The sequence below is a fragment of the Cicer arietinum genome, chromosome 4 (genome assembly GCF_000331145.2).
Source record: "Cicer arietinum cultivar CDC Frontier isolate Library 1 chromosome 4, Cicar.CDCFrontier_v2.0, whole genome shotgun sequence".
NCBI lineage: Eukaryota > Viridiplantae > Streptophyta > Magnoliopsida > Fabales > Fabaceae > Cicer > Cicer arietinum.
The window spans coordinates 13,307,108-13,328,119 of record NC_021163.2 but is presented as its reverse complement, the minus strand read 5'-3'; the positions used below and the strand labels follow the sequence as shown (position 1 = coordinate 13,328,119).

General features: G+C 26.0%; 1 protein-coding gene across 1 annotated transcript; it reads right to left on the bottom strand.

Moving 5' to 3' along the window:
• Nucleotides 1-1,933: 1,933 nt before the first annotated feature.
• Nucleotides 1,934-6,069, bottom strand: LOC101508973 (homocysteine S-methyltransferase 3-like). The gene is made up of 7 exons (XM_004496641.3): nucleotides 5,804-6,069; nucleotides 4,085-4,141; nucleotides 3,721-3,947; nucleotides 3,508-3,637; nucleotides 3,068-3,271; nucleotides 2,716-2,787; nucleotides 1,934-2,168 (listed from the first exon to the last, which is right to left on the bottom strand). The coding sequence occupies exons 1-7, from the start codon at nucleotides 5,963-5,965 to the stop codon at nucleotides 2,010-2,012; spliced, it is 1,011 nt and encodes a 336-aa protein (XP_004496698.1). The 5' UTR covers nucleotides 5,966-6,069; the 3' UTR covers nucleotides 1,934-2,009.
• Between the last annotated feature and the right edge of the window lie 14,943 nt (nucleotides 6,070-21,012).

The following is a 21,012-nucleotide window of genomic DNA, read 5'->3' as shown; positions in this document are numbered from 1 at the left end:
TATTTAGATTTTGGTGATCGATTTTGAATAACGTAAAATTAATACTTATATTAATAAAAATCAAGTTGATTGGTTTAGTTTGATTTAGCTTAGAAAGGAATTAAAAAAAAAACTAATCTAATTAATTTGGATGAAATATTAAAATATTTATTTGATTTTTTATACCCTTATTAATAGGTTATCCAATAAAAGAATAAACTTCAATATCATCTTAAAATTTAAACTTAAAAATTATTGTTTTTATTTTTAATCAATGTAAGACTTGAGCTAGTTATTAGAGAAATGTAAAAAAGTGGATGAAGGTAATTGTGGGGATGTGAGGGTATGTTAAATAGGCGTGAGAGTATACCTATCATGGGCCATCTATTTTGTGCAGGCCTTTCCAGATAAATATATTGATATTTTTTGTTTTTGGTCAATAACTATATTATTATATGTGAACAGGGGTTCAACCAAAAAAAAATGGATAGTAGACACAATATTATGGGCTGGGCTTAGCCAACTAGAGAGAAAGTTCTTTCCACATTAGCATCTATAATTGTAGAAAATTGGCTTTTTGTATCCCCAATTAATTCTATATTATCTATTTAAAAACTTTACGTTTGAAATGTCCAAAATACTCTTAATAAAACTGTAAAGATTAAAAAGTTATCTCATACCCCCATAACTTGCTTTTTCTGAAAAAGTGAATTTGGTTCAAAAATTTGTTTATCGGAAATTTTAGGAAGAATCAAATTTTCAGTAGTCAAATTCAATATCGGAAATTTAAAATTTTCGGGTGGAACACTCAATTTTCGGGTATTGATTCATAACTACCAGAAATTTCAAAATTCCAAGATGTTAACCGAAAATTTCATTCGTTGTTGAAATTTTCGAAATAGTTTTTTTTTTTTTTTTTTAATTTTATTCTCGTGACTTAAAAATTTGATCAGTTGTAAATGTTTCAATTAAATCTATACATATTGGTTGTGTTTTTCCCATCCCTATTTCAAAAAAAATAACATATCAGATTTTTGAAATTTCTAGTTAAGTAAAATAACTACCGGATATTTTAAAAAATTGAAATTTCTGGTAAGGAAAATGTAACTACCGGAAATTTCAAATTTTCGGTAAGATAAATGTAACTACTGAAAATTTCATGACATAAATTTCCAGTATTATAAATATTTTACAAGAAATTCAAATTTCCGGTAATATAATTGTACTACCGAAAATTTGAAATACGAAATTTCCGATAGTAATTTTTGTGTACCGTATTTTAATGATAAAATTTTACGTACTGGAACTTTGATTGAGGGGTGAGATTTTGAAGTAATATTTTTTTACCATTTAGTCAATAAACGTTTTAAGGATAATTTTAGATTTTTAACAAATTGAGAGTATTAGATTAATTAAGGGAGTACAAAAGCCAACTTTCATTGTTATTTTTCGATAATATATTTCTTTCAAAAATACATTATTAAAAGTTATGTTCCGATAAAATAATGTGTTTTGGAGAGGATGGTTGAACATCTCAAATTATACGATGATTCCATTATCGTTGTTGAATGGGCTATAGCATTAAACTAAAAAATTGCCCCTAAACAACCAAAGTTTTCTATTTTATTTAGTTTATTTTTAATTAATGTGACACTGCTCGTATCTAAAATATATTTAAGAGTTGAATGAAGAATTTTAAGGATATATATTTGATATTTTTTAGAATAATTTTTTTTACAAATACGTTAATTATTATGAAACGGATGAAGTAGTTAATTTGGCCAAACAAATATACTTTATTATACAAATTCTCTAAACTCATTTTCAGGAAATCGTGAAGCATTGCGGCACTCTTATCCTTAATTATCCGGTTATGTTAGTGACATTTAAAAGTTGGCACAAACGTAAAGTGAGTGCATGTCATATAAGAAAGTGGTATACCCAAGACAAGACATAAAGCTTAACCATTTCCTTTACATTATTGTCATTTGTTCCATTACATATGCATAAACATACTTCAACATCAACAGTTATATATATTTGCCATGAGCTTTTTCATATATTGCCTCAGCTATGCCTTTAATAGTTTTGGGAGTGGTCCTGCAGCAGCCACCAAAAAGAGAAGCACCAGCATAACCCCACTTCCCTATGTAAGGGACAAAGTCTTCCTCTGCTTCAACACTTGATTTCTGCAAACATAAACTTCAAATCATCAATTTGATACAGTAAACCAAAATTTTCATCTCTGAACTCATATATATGTCTAAATTGTCCAAGATATGTACATGCTAATATATTTACTCTTAATCCTCTGTTCCCAAGGAAGGAGTCGAGAGATAAGTAAAATTTAGTAATCAGCGTTTTAGCCGAGATTTGAATTTAGATAATCTCAATCGATTTGTCCTTAATTGAAGTTCATTAATCACTTTTTTAAAAAGCAAATGTTAGTATGTTGGTAAATTAGCAAGTTATGCTAGTTTCCGGTGTTTGAACATTGAATCTCATGATTAGTTGGTGTCCCCTAACTTGCCAACCAAACTACCTGCTTCGACACTCGTTAACCACTTGAATGTACATGTTAATTACTCCACTCAAATTAAATTTGTAAGTATGCAATGCCAATTATTGAAGATAACTTTTGACATTAATAACTTACAAATGGATTGAGGTTATGTTATAATAACTCAATAATTAAAATATGTGAAAATGTATCATTTTATTAAAACAGGAACTCACCACCCATTGGTTGGTGTCAGCATTATAAGTTTCTCCACTGTTGGGATATACAAGTATTGGTTTACCTGTTGCCTGAAATTTAAAAATTCATGGAACAAGTATCAGCTTCATAACTTAACTTATCATTTGACCATTGTTCATATTGAACAAGAATATTGATACTATAATTCTCTAATAGGAAACATGAAATTTGCTAATTGGAAGATGGAAATATAATACCTAGCTACCAATAAACTATATGATTTGAGTAACTAAAATTTGTTCAAATCATTAACTAGTTATTCAAAATAGTAAAAAAATTAGCAATTTAACTTACTATTGTGAAGCACACAAATTTATATATAAAAGTCACCTTTTTTATAGACGAAATCAAGCCATGAATAAATCTAGGAGCAGTACAATTGACTCCAACAGCAACTACTTGTGGACATGAATCAGCTATTGAAGCACAGTCTAAGATAGAATCACCACTAGCCACATTGTTTTCATCCTTGCAAGAAAAAGAAAACCATGCAGGAATTTCTATTCCTTCTTCCTCCATAAGTTCAGCATAAGCCTATATATTTGATTATAAGCAACATCAATAAGCATGCTAAAAATCAAGTGAAACAACATTAAATCATAATTGATAATGTCTTTTTCATTTACAAATATTAATTTCATTGAAACACTTTAGACTTTAATCAGACTTTACTTATTTATCAGCTGAACTAGACATTATAAGATAGATCCATTTTCTCTCTTAACCAAAAAGACAAACAAAACAAAAACTCGAGTAATTTAGTAAATTACCTGTGCATCCAGCTTGTTTGGAATTGTTTCAAAGGCAATTAAGTCAGCACCTGCATCAACAAGAATCTTTACCCTTTCCCTGTGAAAATCTTTGAGTGTTTGAACAGTGACTGAATCACCATAGTCCCCTCTGTCAAAACACACATTAATCAACATTATGCTCCTTAATTAGAGAGTGTAATTACAAAAATAATATATTTTAAATTGACTAACGTATATTCAGAGCCATCAGCTAAATATGCGCCATAACTTCCAACAGAAGCTGCAATTAAAATGGGGCGTCTTCTATATCTTTCATCTCTCATTATGTCAAAAGAATCTTTAGAGCATTTATCATAATAAATATCACGTGCTTCACGTGCAAGCTCGACACTTCTTCGAAGCAGAGTTGCGCCTTCTTCTTTGGAGAACCCTTTAGCTTCAAAACCTTGAATTGTGGCCTGAATATAAAACAAAAATCCCAATACAGCCAACAATATAAAAGTAAAAAATTAATACTACTATATTTACCTCATAGATGCTAGTAAATCACATGATTAAAATATAGGGAATAAAATACTTTAGATGATTCAATTACCTGATAAGATGACGTCAATATTATGTTTGCTCCTGCATCCAGGTAATCAAGGTGAACCTGTTCAGAAGCATGATACAGCTCATTAAATAAATAGATAAATGAGAAAAAGTTTATTATGATTACTGTATGATATATAATGATCATAACTAAATTAATAAAATTTAATTAATTTTTCACTAACACAATTTTTAATATATTATCTTTAATTGATGAAAATTTACATAGGTCTTTATTTTATATAATAAAATTTAATTTAATTAAATTTTTTAACGAGTGTATGATGTTGTTAAAGAGTGTTTGACCGAGAAATAAAAATTATTTCAATTAAAATTCATATTTAAATTATCTTAGATGATTTATTTTTAACTGAAATTCATTAACTATTTAAATTCAATGATTTGTTAATATTATTCTTTGCAACAAATACTAACCACCCACCTTCAAACTATTTTTAACAAATTTGAACTTTATCTAATAAATCATGATAAGTGTGAAGGAGTAGTATTTATCACTTAAATCAAAGAAATAACGGTGAAATGATAAGTTAATTTTAATCCAATTTAATCAAATAAGTAACAAATTATCAATTTATCTAGTAACTTGTGAATTCTTCTCTTCTGTATAACACCAAACAAATTATGTTCGTTTGAGCGGTGTCGTCTGTTGTAAGTTAATTAATCAATATTTAGTTAATAGCTACAAAAGTATTTATAAGTAAACTATTTCCCTTCTTACATGTAGATGTGCAATCTTTTTTTTCTTTTCTTATACAAGTACCAAACAAACACTACTTGTAATTAATGAGCAGTTCCGTCTGCTTTAAGATGTTTTCATAATCAATAAAAAATTGCAAGTTTGGTCGTATATAAATCCAAACACGTCAATCTCACCAAATAAAAGGTTGTCTTAAGTTATACTAGTACATTTCTTCCTTTTTAATTTTAAATTATATATTAAAGTTTCTCCTTTGTTGATGTAAATCTTACCTTATCTCTTGGCAGCAAAAAAATAATTCGGATTCTATCTATTCAAGAGATATCACATTTACACACCATGAGTCTTGTACATGGTTTTCATCGATATTAAATAATCTAAAATTATACTAATCTTAAATTTATATACCGTTGAATCTCAATCGAACGGTTACCACCGTGGATTTGTGAATGCAGATTAAGGTCAGCCAAAAAAACATTTACCTGCCAAGGAGCACCTTACACCTAGCAACAGAGTCCATGAGCTACTAACACCTATACAACATTACTTGCAACATGTGTTGTTTGTTTTTATATACTAGCTTTTCGTTATTGTTTTTTTATTACTTTAATTTACCTTTTTTTCAATTCAATTTGGACCTAACTACAACTCAAATCATTAGTACGTAACAATGAGATAAAGTTGTGTTGTCCTTCCTGATTTTACAACGTAATATTTTAGTGGTTTTATTGGAAAACAATCAACATTGTGAAAAAAATTACGACAATCTAATCGTATTTTTAGCAAAGAATTAATTTTATATATAAACATTCTGAAACCTATGCACTTTGTTGCAAGTAACTTATTACACATTTCTTTGATTAATTGAAAGAAAGAAAAAGCTAAATAAAATTAATATTCTAATTTTTTTATAAAAAGAAACTAACAAGAAATTATCTACTAACAATAAATAAATAACTGTGCGTTGAAACAAAACCATAAGAGAAAAGAAAAATGAAATAGTACCCTTCGGACGAGGTGTGGGGAAGTAAATAGGCATTTGGCACTCCAAAGTGGGTCGTTGAGGTTTACTCCATGGCGTTCTAGTTCAGTCGCAAATCCACCGTCTATGACGGCGTAGCCACCACACTTGTTCAGAAAATCCCTCATAAACACTCCGTATTCCATCACTAGCTTCGTACCTTGCAACTTGACAATAACGAGACGATAGTTTTGATCTCGGAGTCGGATCGAATTGTTCGGCCTAATGTTTTGATGTGTTATACTCGTATATAACGTTGTTAACTTATTTATAGCATTAACTAATTCTATTTCCAAGATTTTATGAAGTTACCATTATAGCCCTAACATGTTATTTAAATATTTTATATCAATAAGATTCCTTTTTATCAAATAAATTGATATTGTTGAAATGGTTAATAATATCCAATTAGTGACAATTTTTTTGTCTAGTAACTCTATTATTAGGATTGCCAACACAAAAACATCCTTTTGATCCGGTTACACGATCTTAGGCACATTTTCTTATATAGATTAGTAAAATATGTTTGTATATGTTGATGTTTTAGATAATTGACTAATTTCATATATTTGTTTTAAATGAAATGTGTATCAATTATAATTAATTGTTTCAATCATCAATCAAAATTAATGTTACATACAATAGCATTGTTTATAAAAGATTTAAATAGCTTGTTAAAAATGCATTATTTCCATAATAATTATACTTCTGGAAAATCTAGATTTTATGAGTCATTACAGTGGCATACAAAATTGAAAGTCCATGCTATTAAAATTTTCGTGTGTTAAAAAAGGTAACATAAATTTAATAAAATTAAAAGGAGAGTACTATATATATAAAACAAAAAATATGATTTATAGTACATAAATATTAATTGTACTACATAATTATTATTTAGACTAATAACATATGCAGTCCTTGAACTTAATTTAATTTTAATTAACGTTTTAGTTGTTATCTTTTTTTTTTTTTGATTTAGTCATTTATTTTAATTTTAAGTGATAATTTAATCTTTTATATTTTAAAATATCAACAATGTTATTCTTTTTTTACAAAAATTCAAAAAATTCATCGAAATTTTCAAATAAAACCTACAATATTTATTATCATCTTCAATATAATGCAAATTTTATCAAATTCATAACTTAAAACTTTAAATAAACATAAAATTCATCAAATAAAAAATTAAAGTATGAGTTTATTTGAATTATTTATTTGATGAAATTTGCATTATATTGAAGATGATTATTAATTTTATAGGTTTTGTTTGAAATTTTTGAATTTTTGTAAAAAAAAAAGATAATATTGTTGACATTTTAAAATATAAAAGATTAAATTGTCACTTAAAATTAAAATAAATTACTGAATTGAAAAAAAAAAGTAAATAAATAAATAACTAAAATGTTAACTGAAATTAAGGTAAGAAACCGTGTGTGCTATTTATCCTATTTCCGTTTATATGTTATTCTTATTTATGTATGCAAATAATATAATGCTATTAATATATGTTGATTAGTGTTTTGTATAGTTTTGGGCACAATCAAATAAATTATTAAGAGTGCATTAAGATACGAAAGAGATATAATAATTAGTTTAATAAGGACGTGTTTTAGATTCATTAAAAAAATGCCGATTTGTTTTATAAAAAAAAAAGTTTTAAATAGCCATAAATATTATTATTATTATGAGTGTATCCCAAAACAACTATTTCGGATAGCAATTTTTGAAATTTAAAACTTAAAATCAAATTGTCAAATTAAAAGAATTTCTATTTCAGGATCGTGTTTAATTTAAAGATTACAAGTGTCAAATTAGAAGAGTTTCTATTGATGTACTTCCACACATAAATTTGTCATCCATCAATCAACGTAAAAATATAATTTTGTCATTTTATAATATCTTCAATTTTTTTAACCACTTATTTTTTCACCACCTCTTTTGAAACTTTTAAAGAAATGAGCATAACTTTAAAGAATTTTTCATACATTCGAAATAATGTTTTTTTAAAGTTTGAACAACTCAAAAGTTTCGAAATAAAAATTTTTTAGATTTTCAAAATTTTCGAGCAATATGAAACTTTCGAAATAGAGAAAATTTCGAATATTTTTTGAAGTTTCAAATTTTCGAACTGTTATTTCGAAAATTTAGAAAGTTTTGAAAGTTTCTAAATCTGGAAAAATTTCTATTTCGAAACTCTCAAACATTTGAAAAAAAATTATTTTGAAGGTATGAAAAATTTGAATACACTTACTTTTTTTTTCTTTCAAGAATTTGTAAATATTCGAAAGTTGTGATGAATTTTTTAAAGTTTCGAAAGAGAATGTGAAAAAATGGGTGATCAAAAAATTGAGGGTTTTATAAAAGAGCAAAATTATATTTTTCACTTTAATTGAGGGGTGGTAGATTTAGGTGTGAGGGTGCATGATAGAATACTCGTTTCTATTATAGTATTGTGTTTAATTTTATGATTATATTTTTTTCTTGGTACAAAAGTTACCATGTATTATATTAATAATATGTTTGGAGTATGTTACTTGTTATATATCTTAGTTGAAATATGTCACTTTAATAAATATCAATGATAAGTGTCGCACTATATTAATTGCAGGTGATTGAATGATAATTTGAATATTGCAGAGATTGTCTTTTATAATAGTAAATGCAAAGAAAACAACATATTCATACTTAATTTTATAATTCAAATTTTGAACAAGCAATCAATATCAATATAGTAATTTATAAAATATTAGTGTTGTGTTTGATTTTTTTTTTTATCTTGTGTTTGAATTTTAAAATGCATATTATAATAATTCAATAGAATATGCTACTGACAATAAAATTAAGGTAAAAGATTTTTTGGTTGTTGAAATGTTTTCAAATAATAAAAACATAATTAATGATATATTACAAATAATGATGTCATATGAATTATTTTCTTTGATACAAGACATTTGTTTATAGTTTGATCTAGATTATAAATTTAAAGTATTTTTTTTTTTTTTTTTGCTTTTCGTTTAAATTTAATTTGTTCATAACACTTGACATTATTCTTTTAGGTTGCATTTACACTTTTTACACTAAAAAGGTTTAAATTAAAATATCATAGAATAGTCTTCAATAATTTGTTTAAGTCATAACTCAACTTGACATATATCAATATTGTTAGGTTGAATGTATGTCTTGAGTTCGAATCAGGACCTCATAATTGTGTGAATTAATTACGATCATATTTTAAAGCATTTATATTTTAGATGCTTGTTTTGGTAACACATTAATTTAAATCAATTGTTAATTATCATTATTTTTTTTTTACAAATAATCAATTTTTAATTGAAAAACTAATTTATTATATTTCTATTTTTATAACTTTTAACAGTTAATTATCATAATAATGAAGATTGGCATAATAAATAAACATTTTATTTGGTTGCAAAGTTTGTGGCATAAACATTGGGAATTACAGATAACGTACATTATATATATATATATATATATATATATATATATATATATATATATATAAATATATATATATATATGTATATATTCAAAATTTAAATAAATATATTATTGATCATTAATGTTAAAAAATTAGAAAATATATGTATTGAATTACAAAGTGTAATGTATTAAAAAATTAAGGCAACGTATGAATAAAATAAAATACATGAATATGTAGAAATTATATTAACAATTAAAGTATGTAAAGCTAAAATAAAATAAAGTAAAGATAATGCAGAAAATATATTTTGATATATTTTTTGATTGGTGGAGATAAGTATTGAGGAGACATGATATACTCAATGTACTTTGAATTTTGGGTGTGATATTTTATATTGTGTCTTTCAATATTACCATGGATATCCACAAATTTGATATATTCATTATTAAGTTGATACATAAAGGAAATACATTGAATCAAAAATAAAATAAAGATAATGCAGAAAATATATGTTGATATGTTTTTTGATTGATGGAGATAAGTATTGAGTAGGCATGACATACTCAACGTAGTTTAAATTTTGGGGGTGATATTTTATATTATGTCTTTTAATATTATCATGGATGTCCACAAATTTGATATGTTCATTATTAAGTTGATACATAAAGGAAAGACATTGAATCAAAAATTACTTAATGAGAGCAATATGTGTTTTTGACCTTAGTAGAAAAGTGTATGTTAAGTACCCATCATAAATTATTTTTACATAAGTTTCACAATTTGTAAAATTTAAAAAGAAATTAATCTATTGTAAAAGAGATTACCACAATAATATTGATCATTGGTGTCTATTGGTATTGTGTATTATCCATTTTTTAATTTTCATAATTTAAAGCTCTAGTTTAATTTGAAAAGATGACAGTGTAATAGAAATTGATTAAATTTTTATAATAGCATTACATATTAATTTATAAATTAAACAAAAAAATGAATGTGAAGTTTAAAATTATCGCATAATCGAAATGTGATTACCAACACTGCTTGTAGGTATAAAAAAATTAATTTAAGAAATGAAAAAAAAAATGAATGATTTATTAAGTTGATAAAAATAATAACATTATAAATCAATATAAAATATCTTATCAGATCTTCTGAAGTTTAACAGAGTTCTAAGATTTTTCATACCTTAGATTGAGTTACCAAATTACCTTACCCTCGTTCTAAATTTTTATGAGCCAAAATATAAAGAATTAAAAAAAAAACTTTTATATACCTACTCTGAACATTGAAGATCCCAGTGTAAAATTAGATATATAAAATGAATATAATAATAAGAAAATTGATTAAAGAAAAGTTAGATATATGATGATCATGTAAAATTAGCTATATGAACGTGTAAAATTAGATATATGAATCAAATATAAGAATAAAAAAATTGATTAAAGAAAATAAAAAATAATTCGACAAGAAGAGAGAATGTATTTAAAAAAGAAAAAAGTTTACTAACAAAAAAAATTTAAGAAAAATAAATTTATAAAAAGAAATATGTTTTTTATTTGTCATTATATATACAAATACTTTTTTGACAATTAAACAAAAACATACATATTTCATACTTTTTGAAAAATAAATTGAGATTTCTCCAAATAAATTAAAATTGTAATAATATTTTTTCTCCAAATGCATACTTTTTGAAAAATAAATTATATATAAAAAGGAATATGTTTATTATTTGTCATTTGTTTTTGTTTATTATGAAATGTTTAATTATTATTTTTTAGTGCATTTAGTTGCATAGCCAAAAATATCCATTTCATTTATATCTTTAAATGCACATTAACAACATTGTTGTTAGAAAGTATTCAATTTTTTTTTTTTCGAAATAGAAATTATCTAATTCAAATTACGAGTCTATTTGAAAAGAAGATAAAATATGTTATTTTTATTTGTTGCATTTGAAAATAAATGTTTCAGTTATAAGAAATTTGTATCATAGTAAATGATTAATTTGCTAGATAAATGTCAATATAAATGAAACCTCGTTTAAAAATATCTGACTTTAAAATTAATTTTATTATTGTCATACTTTATTCCATACATGATTAATTAATTAATTTATATAAATTAATTATATTTTTATAATTTGAAATGAAGAAAGTATGTGTCGCATTGACGCGCTAACGTCATGATATTTCGAGAATTTCATGTGTCTATACGTCAAATCAAGTGAGAGTGATTCAAAAATTTGGCATTCAATATACCATATTTATGAAAATTAATTAATTAAGTTTATCGTTTGATTTGCTATGCACGTCTAAGATATAACCACATTTCGAATGCACGCTGCAATATTTAATAATCATCGCCTTTAAATCTCAAAAAAATTAAATTGAGATAAAATAAAGTTGTTGGTTAATTTTCCAATGATATTACAACTATATCTGTCACTATTAGACTATAAAATTAATTTGATTTTCTATATATAATAATTATCAATCAAAATTATTAGTAACTTTTTTATGAAGACTCAATGAGTGTAATTTGATGTTTAAATGAATATGCAAGACATAAGGGAATAATTAAACGTGACTAATATATATAAATAGCTAAAATAATCTTCAAGACAATGTAAATAAATAAATAAATAAAAAACTCAAAGGAATAACTATTTTATTAATATAGGCGTTACTTACTATATGTTGCAATCATTGTTATGTCGTGTCTTTTAATTAAGTTTCGTAAAAAAATTATTTTATATATAAGTTGTAAATATTTATTATAAAAAAAATTTAAAAATTTTTATTTTTTAAAAAAAAACATCAAAACAATGAATTTAAATATATTTGTTTTCTTTTAAAGATAAAAAAATTATAATATAAAAGATATTCTAAACTCCAATCTCACCCATAAAACTTCGAACATAATATAAAATTTAAACACTATTGAATAAAATTATAATTAAAATTTTTATCTTTAAATTTAATCACCGCCACAAACGAATTTAAACATACGTTATATCACGTGGAAACCAATATTATATATATATATATATATATATATATATATATATATATATATATATGTATACGTTCCCTGTTATTTTGCCATTAAGTGTAAAGTTCATATATGTTCCCTTGTTTTTGAACCCGCCACATAATGTGGAGTCTATTGTATCTGCACTACATAGCGTATCACTCTTTTTACATAATCTAATCTAATGGCTTTTCCTGAACGAATTTTAACACTTGTCATTGTAATGGACAACCAGAACCAATTACTGCTACTCCCTCTGTCTATGAACATTGGTTATTTTAGATTGATTTAGTATATAGAAGAAACAATATCCAAGAAAAAATTAAGAAGACACATATTTAACGTGAAAAAATGTTTAGCGGAATTCAAGTCTAGTATTTACTAGGAGTTCTTTTAGAAAGTTACAAAGTGATTTGAAATATATAAAAAAGTTAAAAGTTCAATCATTTTTTCTAAAATAAAATTATATATAAAAATGAAGTAGTTTTTTTTTTTTACGATCATTGACTAAATCGGTAGAATTCAAATAATTAAGAGTATGGTAGTAATTAATAGACATTTAATTTATTTGGAGAAATCTCAATTTTTTTGAAAAATTAAATATTGAGAGATGAAAAAAAAATATAATAGAGAGAAATATTGAATACGAAGTTAGTAGTATAAAAAATATTATTCAATTTTATATTGTGACTATACTTCAACATTAAGAGTATCCTTATCAATAAAAAAAAAAGTGTGATAATGATCTAAGAGGATATACAAGTAAATGGGATAAGAGGGAAAAAAGAAAAGCAATAGAATTCGCATAAGCATGTATCTGGTCGCAGAAACATCCAAGTGAAGTCTATAAGAGACATCTAGGAAAGCAAGCAACTGTACGTGCATATCTCGTTGGACCAATTTCTATATGAGGTCTTTTAGATAAAGACATCCATGCAGCCACACTTGTTATGCTTTTCAACATTTTCTCCATCAAATTGGTTGAACCACTCCACTAAAATACTCCACATTACTTCCATTATGCTCAAACTAAAGGACGATATATAATTTGTCGGGTATATTACAAATGTATATAAACCAGACGAGATGGAGAATGACAGATTTTGTTTAGTAGTGATTGCCCCGTGCCACGATTAGGATCACTTTTACAAATCGTGACATATATTTTCTACTAACCTCTATCTTTTTTTTTCTTCTATAAAAGACAATTATATTAAAATTTAATCAATAAAAATTGATTTATCAAGTCAATATTATAAATCAGATATTTAAACTTTTGTGATTATAATTTAATTTAAATATCTTTTATAAAAATATTCAGAAAAATATAAAATTAATGTTATTTTGACACAAATGTAGGTGTTAGACATCATATTATTATATTGCTGAGATACGGTTTCCATTTTTTTATTAACTTTTCTCTCTTTTTGGTTTATGCCCACATTATTCTACTTGTATTTTATACTACGTTAATATCCGATCTACAAAAAAGTGTATCCAAATAACACTTTTCTTTGTATTATTATAGACTTAGTAAGAATCTGGATTTTTTTTTTCAATACCCTCATTTTGAAAAAAAAAAAAAAAAATACTACAATATCTCCATTTGAAAATTAAACACCAAAATGTTTCTTTCTTTTTTTCACTTACAAGTCGTCATTTGGAATGACGACTTTCTTAAGGAAACCCAAGTTTCAAATGGCGACTTCCAACTTGAATTTAAAAATAAAAAATAAAAAAATTTCAGTTTTTTTATTTAATTTTTAATGGAATTATATATATAATTCATAAAAATACATAAAAAATAAATAAATAAAAATTTTAAATTAAGAAAAAATTTTAGTAAACCCAAGTTCCAAATGGGCATTTATCAAAGGTTTTTTTTTAAAAAAAATTATTTCAATTTTTATTGAAATAACAAAAGTAATATATATATATATATAATTCATAAAAATAGATAAATCTCTATAAATCTATAAAAACTGAAATAATTTATAAAAAAAAATCTTTGAGAAATCGACATTTCGAACTTAAATTTCCTAAAATTTTATCATAATTTAAAATTTTTATTTATCTATTTTTATAAATTATATTGATTATATATATATATATATATATATATTACTTTTGTTATTTCAATAAAAAATAAATTAAATTTTAAAAAAAAAAAACTTTTGAAAATTACCCATTTAAAACTTGGGTTTACTAAAAACATTTTTCAATTTAAAATTTCTATTTATTTATTTTTATATTAATTAATTATATATATAATATTTATGTTATCTATTAAAAATTAAAAAAAAAACTGATTTTTTTTTTAAATTCAAGTAGGAAGTCGCCATTTGGAACTTGAGCTTCCTTAAGGAAGTCACCATTCCAAATGGCGACTTTTAAGTGAAAAAAAAAAGGAGGCATTTTGGTGTTTAATTTTCTAATGGGGTATTGTAGTGTTTTTTTAAAAAAAATGAGGGTATTGAAAAAAAAAACCCTAAGAATCTCTCTATTTTTTAAAGGAAATGAAAAGTTCAATTATTGACATTTTGAGTGATTAAAAGTTTAATTATACAATATAAATGTTACAATTTTTAAAACATATACTTTTATATACCAAAATTTTTAGTAATAAAAGAATTAGAAAGAGTAAAAGATGAAGAGAATATGATATTCTCATGTACATGAGTTAGAGTTAGGCACAAAGAAGTTAAAACAAAAATTTAAAAATTAAATGATGGTAACTTGGTAAGATCTATTTAATTAGTGGTGAAATCTATTTTTTATATCTATATCTCTTTAAATGAAGAAAAAATAAAGAGGAAAGAAATTGAAAGAATGGATTTCAACTCTATACACTCAAAAAATTAGAAATGGAGGCCTCCGTTTATTTCAAAAGATGTGGATGATATGCTATTCTGAACATTCCACGAACATAAAATGGAATAGTGAAAAGATTGGTCCTTAATAGATCAACATGAACAATTTAGCCATCGGATTCATCATATCCTCACATTATACTATATAGTCTCTACATGTAATCAAATGTAACTTTCCTTCATACAGAGCCTGAGCGTGTCAAAAGATGCGGTCGATGTCGCACATAGCTTTAAGTGTTAGGAGTATTAATTTTTTTATTATATATTTAATGGACTGATTTTTTAGACTAAACTATTAACTAAAAAAAATATTATCATTTTAAAATAATTTTAAATAAAAATTACTTCTAACTTAAATTAAATAAATCAAACGTATTAAATTTTATATATAAAAATATTATCTAAATTTTAAACAAACTAAAAAATATACTAAAGAAAAACAAAAATATCAACTCACCAATATCATTCATAGAAAAGAGACAAATTTATTGCTTACTTGAGTGAAAGATCTCTTAAGTTAAACATAATTAAACCTTAATTTTTTAAAATTGATTATTTTTTATATATCTTATATTAAAGAATTAACTCACTTAATAAAAAATTCAATATTTATATAATTTTAAATTTTTATATTGAAGATCATCGATATCAATATCAATATCAATATATATCTCACAAAAACAAAAATAAGCCGGCAAACTTATCATTAGAACATTCAGTCAAAATCTCAAATAGTGGCATCCTTCACAATATTAGATATGAGCACTCAAGCTCAACCCAAAAACACCTCCAACTCCTTCACTCCCACTGTCATCAACCTCCTCTACATAACACATCACCTCCAAGCACCATTATAGTGATTCTCGAGCGACAAAACTAATGCCGCTACGTCTAAAAATTCGTTCAGATCTGGAAGTTTATTTTGTCTGAAAAGCTAAGAGTTACTTATTTATGTAGAAAAATGAAAGCAAAGAAATTAAGATGCATGATTGAGAGACATTTGTTACAAATATGATAATTGGGTAGGCAAAATTGCTTACATTCTTTTATTGAAGGAACCAGAGATATATATATACACATGAATTTTGAAACAGAATTACAAAATATAAGGAATATAAATTGAATTGGGCCTAATAGATTGGATTAGGCTAATAACTAATAATTAAGTATGTAATACCACCCTCCCCCCCCAAATAAACTGGAGAGTGTATGTCAATAACTCCTAGTTTGAACAATAAATACATGAATGGTTGAGGATCAAGAAGCTTTGTGAATATGTCGACAATCTGATCAGATGAGGAAATAGGAAGGAGATGAAATAACTTGCTTTGTAATTTATCACGGACGACGTGACAATCAATATCAATATGCTTTGTTCGTTCATGGAAGGTAGAGTTTGCAGCAATGTGACAAGCATATTTGTTGTCACAAAATAATAGTGCAGGGGTTTTGAGGGAAACCTTGAGATCATGAAGGAGATAAGCTAACCACTGCTGCTCACAAACAGTGGCAACAAGTGCTCTGTACTCGGCTTCAGAGTTAAGGGGCAGGAGGCCCAGTCAGAGTCACTGAAAGCTTTGAGTTGAAGAGAAGATTTTGTAGTGAAAAATAGTCATTGCCCAGGATTCTTCAAGTATCATAGAACTCGTATAACTACATGATGATGTGAAGTTAAAGGAGAAGACATGTGATGACTAAGTTGTTGGACAACATAGGTGATATATGGACGAGTAGTGGTGAGGTAAATTAGACGGCTGATGAGACGACGATAAGCTGTAATATCACAAACTGGTTTATCAGATTGGACGATGGAAGATCTGCTCATGGGTGTTGAAACATGTTTGGCAGCCAGGAGATCAACATCAGTGAGAAAATCAAGGGTGTATTTATGTTGGGAAATGGAAAGACCAGATTTGGTTCTTGCAATTTCAAGGCCAAGAAAATATTTAAGGACACCCAGGTCCTTAATTTTAAAGGAGATGTCAAGATTGTGTTTGATTGTAGAGATTTCAGCAAGATCATTACCAGTAAGAATAAGATCATCCACATATATGAGTATGATAGTGAAGGACTTGGCAGATTGCTTGGTGAAAAGAGAATGATCACTTTGGGATTGTGAGAACCCGTGGGTGACAAGGAATGTTGAGAGCTTAGAAAACCATTGGCGGCTAGCTTGCTTGAGGCCATAGATAGATTTAGTGAGACGATAAACTTGATTGGGAGCATTGAATTTAAGACCTGGTGGAGGTTTCATGTAGACTTATTCATCAAAGTCGCCATGAAGAAAGGCGTTGTTGACGTCCAATTGTTGAAGATGTCAATCTTGAGAAGCAGTAATAGCTAAGACAAGCCGAACTGTAGTTAACTTCGGCACTGGACTGAAGGTGTCAAAAAAATCAACCACTTCAATTTGTGAATACCCTTTTGCTATGAGACGTGCCTTGTGGCGTTCAATTGAACCATCAGATCTGTACTTAGTTTTAAACATCCATTTACATCCAACGAGAGTTTTTCCAAGAGGTAGAGAAGTGGCGATCCAAGCATTATTGTCTTGGAGGGCAGTCAATTCGACAACCATTGCTTCAATCCAACAATGAATTTTGGAAGCTTGAGTATAAGATGTGGGCTCATCATTCGAAGAGATGGCCATAATTAAATATTTATGATGAAGAGACAGGTTTTGATATAAAAGAACCGATGACGATACAAAATACCTAAATTTTGTGACGACGTAGGAGCCTTAACTGTTGTACAATCATAATCAAGGAAACGGGCAGGTGGTTTACAGTGTCGTTGAGATTTGCGATGTCCAACAATATCAAATGGGGCTTGACGAACAGAACTGGAAGAGAGATGATGATTATCGTAATTTGGCGTGGCAGACAAAGTGCCAACTGAACCTGCATTATTGTTATTGGTACAAGGAATAACATTTGGAATATTGGAATGAACATAAGGTAAATGTTGTGAAGGAAAAAGAAAGTTATAGTCAAAATTAATGTTATCACAAGATGTATCAATGGAAACTGATTTTGAAAAAATATTAGAATAAGGAAAAATACTTTCATGAAAAATGACATTCCTAGAGATGATAATTTTTCTAGAATTAATGTCAAGAACAATGTAACCTTTTGTGCTATTTTTATATCCAAGAAACACACACTTAGATTCCCTTGGATCAAGCTTACCACAATGGTTAGTCAATTTTGAAGCAAAACAGAGACTATCAAAGACTTTAAGATCAATTAAAACATGAAGCTTAACTTGAAGGATCTCAAAAGGAAATGTATTACCCAAGATATGTGTGGGTAACCTGTTAATAAGATACACAACATGACTAATAGCATAGGACCAAAGATACTTGGGTAAATTAGAATGAAACAAAAAAGACCTAGCAACATTTAAAATATGTCTATGTTTTCGTTCAACAACATAATTTTGTTGCAGCGTTTCGACACAAGAAGTTTGATGCAAAATTCCAAAGCTATTATAAAATTGTGGCATCATAAATTCAGACTCATTATCTTAATGAATCACTTTTATTTTGCAATCAAATTGTGTTGAGACAAGAGCAACAAAATTTTGAACAAGTTGTCTAGTTTCTCCTTTATGTTTCATGAGAAAAATTCAAGTATGTTTAGAAAAATCATCAACAATGGTAAGAAAGTAAAAATATCCACGAACATAGGCAAGAGATAAAGGACTCCATATATCCAAATGAATTAAATCAAAAGACTTAACAGTTTTAGTGCTATTGCACTAATAGTAGGAGAATGTTCTTCCATTGAAGAATATAACGAAGAAAGAAAGAAGAAAATGGATTTTTAAGTTGATACCATATTACAAAGATGATAAATTGGTAGGCAAAATTGCTTACGTTCTTTTATTGAAGGAAACGGAAGTATATATACACATGGGTCTTGAACATAATTACCAAATATAAGGAATATAAATTGAATTGGGCCTAATAGACTGGATTCGGCTAATAACTAATAATTAAGTATATAATAACATTGTCATCCTAATTTGGGTCAACTTCCCAAAGTTACGTGAATGAAATTTTGATAGAAAAACTAGTAGAAATGAACCAAGCAGTGTAATTGCAAATTAAACTTCATTCAGTGATGAAATTAGGGAGCAAACTCTTATTCTATATGGGAAATAATAAATAATACATAATACGACACATAACACTTATGAAAATAAACGAAATGAGTGGTTACTTTTCATTTTCTAATTTATGCCACTAAAATAGCAATCCTCTTCTAGTATTAATCGATATTAAGCAAGAGAGAAAAATGAGTTTGTACTTATACGTGGATGGATTATCATAAAATCCGTATATATTTCTTGATAAATGATTCAAACTAATGGGTTTATGATGAACTAATCTTTTCACAGGTCTAGGCTAAAATGACCCATTAACAAATTGAATAGAATGCTCTCTGTTCAATTAAAGGAATGTTTATGTCTAAACTGTTAAAGTGTTTTTTTAAATGAAGATTAATTAAAAAAAACAAAATAGAGTAAAAAAAATTTAATTTTTTAAAAAATTCACTACTAGAAAAAATATTTTTAGAGACCAATTTTTCGGTCACTAAATCAAATAGCAACCGATTTAGTGACCAATTTAAGTCAGTAGGTAAACTGCTAGTTGTTAGCTGTTGCGACTAAATTAGCGATCGAATTTTGTGACCGAATTTTGTAACTGACTTTTTAGACTGAATTAGTGACTAAAGTTTGAGACTGATTTATCAATCACTTTGAATTCATTTTCTATGTCATTAGCGGCCGATTTAGAGACAAAATTTGTGACATAAATTGTTATTTTTATTAAATATTTGTTCATCAATTTCGTCTCTAAATATTATCGTTTTTTATTTATTTATAAAATACATTACTTTAATGTCCAAAAGAACAATAAAACTATTTTTTTAATTTGTTTTCAATATCTAAAAAATTCATACACCAAAATAATTTAAAAGTATTAATCATATGAATGTATATAACTAAAGAACATAATATATTTAAATAATATTCTTAAGTACTCAAAATAATACAAATAAAATTTTAGATTAAACATAATATATCTTGTCATAACAAATTGCAACATATTGGTTATTCAGATTAACTTATCACTATTCATTTAACTCTTCATCATCATGATCACAAACATCGCTATAACCAATCTCATCATCAAAATCACTAACATCGTGATCACCAATCTCATCATCATTATCACCATTCCCGTCTTCATGAATTTGATCTCTAGTATATGACATGGATTTAAAGTTCAAAATTATGGTATCTATTTCGGTCGCAAGTGTGACTAAAAATATTCAGTCTCTAAATCAATCACTATAGACAAAATTTCTAGTAGTCAATCACTATAGACAAAATTTCTAGTAGTGACTTTTGAATCTTCAAATGTTAAAACTAATTGGATTAGATATATTAAAAAAAATAATTGTAATGTATTATTATATGAGTTGTAGTATTTTGTTATTTGTTGTTTTTTGAATAAGTGTATAATATTTTAATATATGCTTTTATTTTTACTATTTCATAATATTAAGTTTTAGTAAGTTAAATGGCAGTTTTGTTTCTATTATTTTGTCAAATATGTAATTTCGGTGATTTTATTTCGTTTTTCATAATTATGATTTTTTATTTTTTTAAATTGTTGACGGTGGATCCCTTCTCAATTTGAATTTTAATTTGGTAAGTTCTAGTTATTTTAATGATGTATACATGATGAAGTGGAAAGTTATGGTGACATATAATTTAAAATGAAACGATATCACTTTAATAATTTTTAAAAAATAATATTTTTTTAAAATTATTGTTT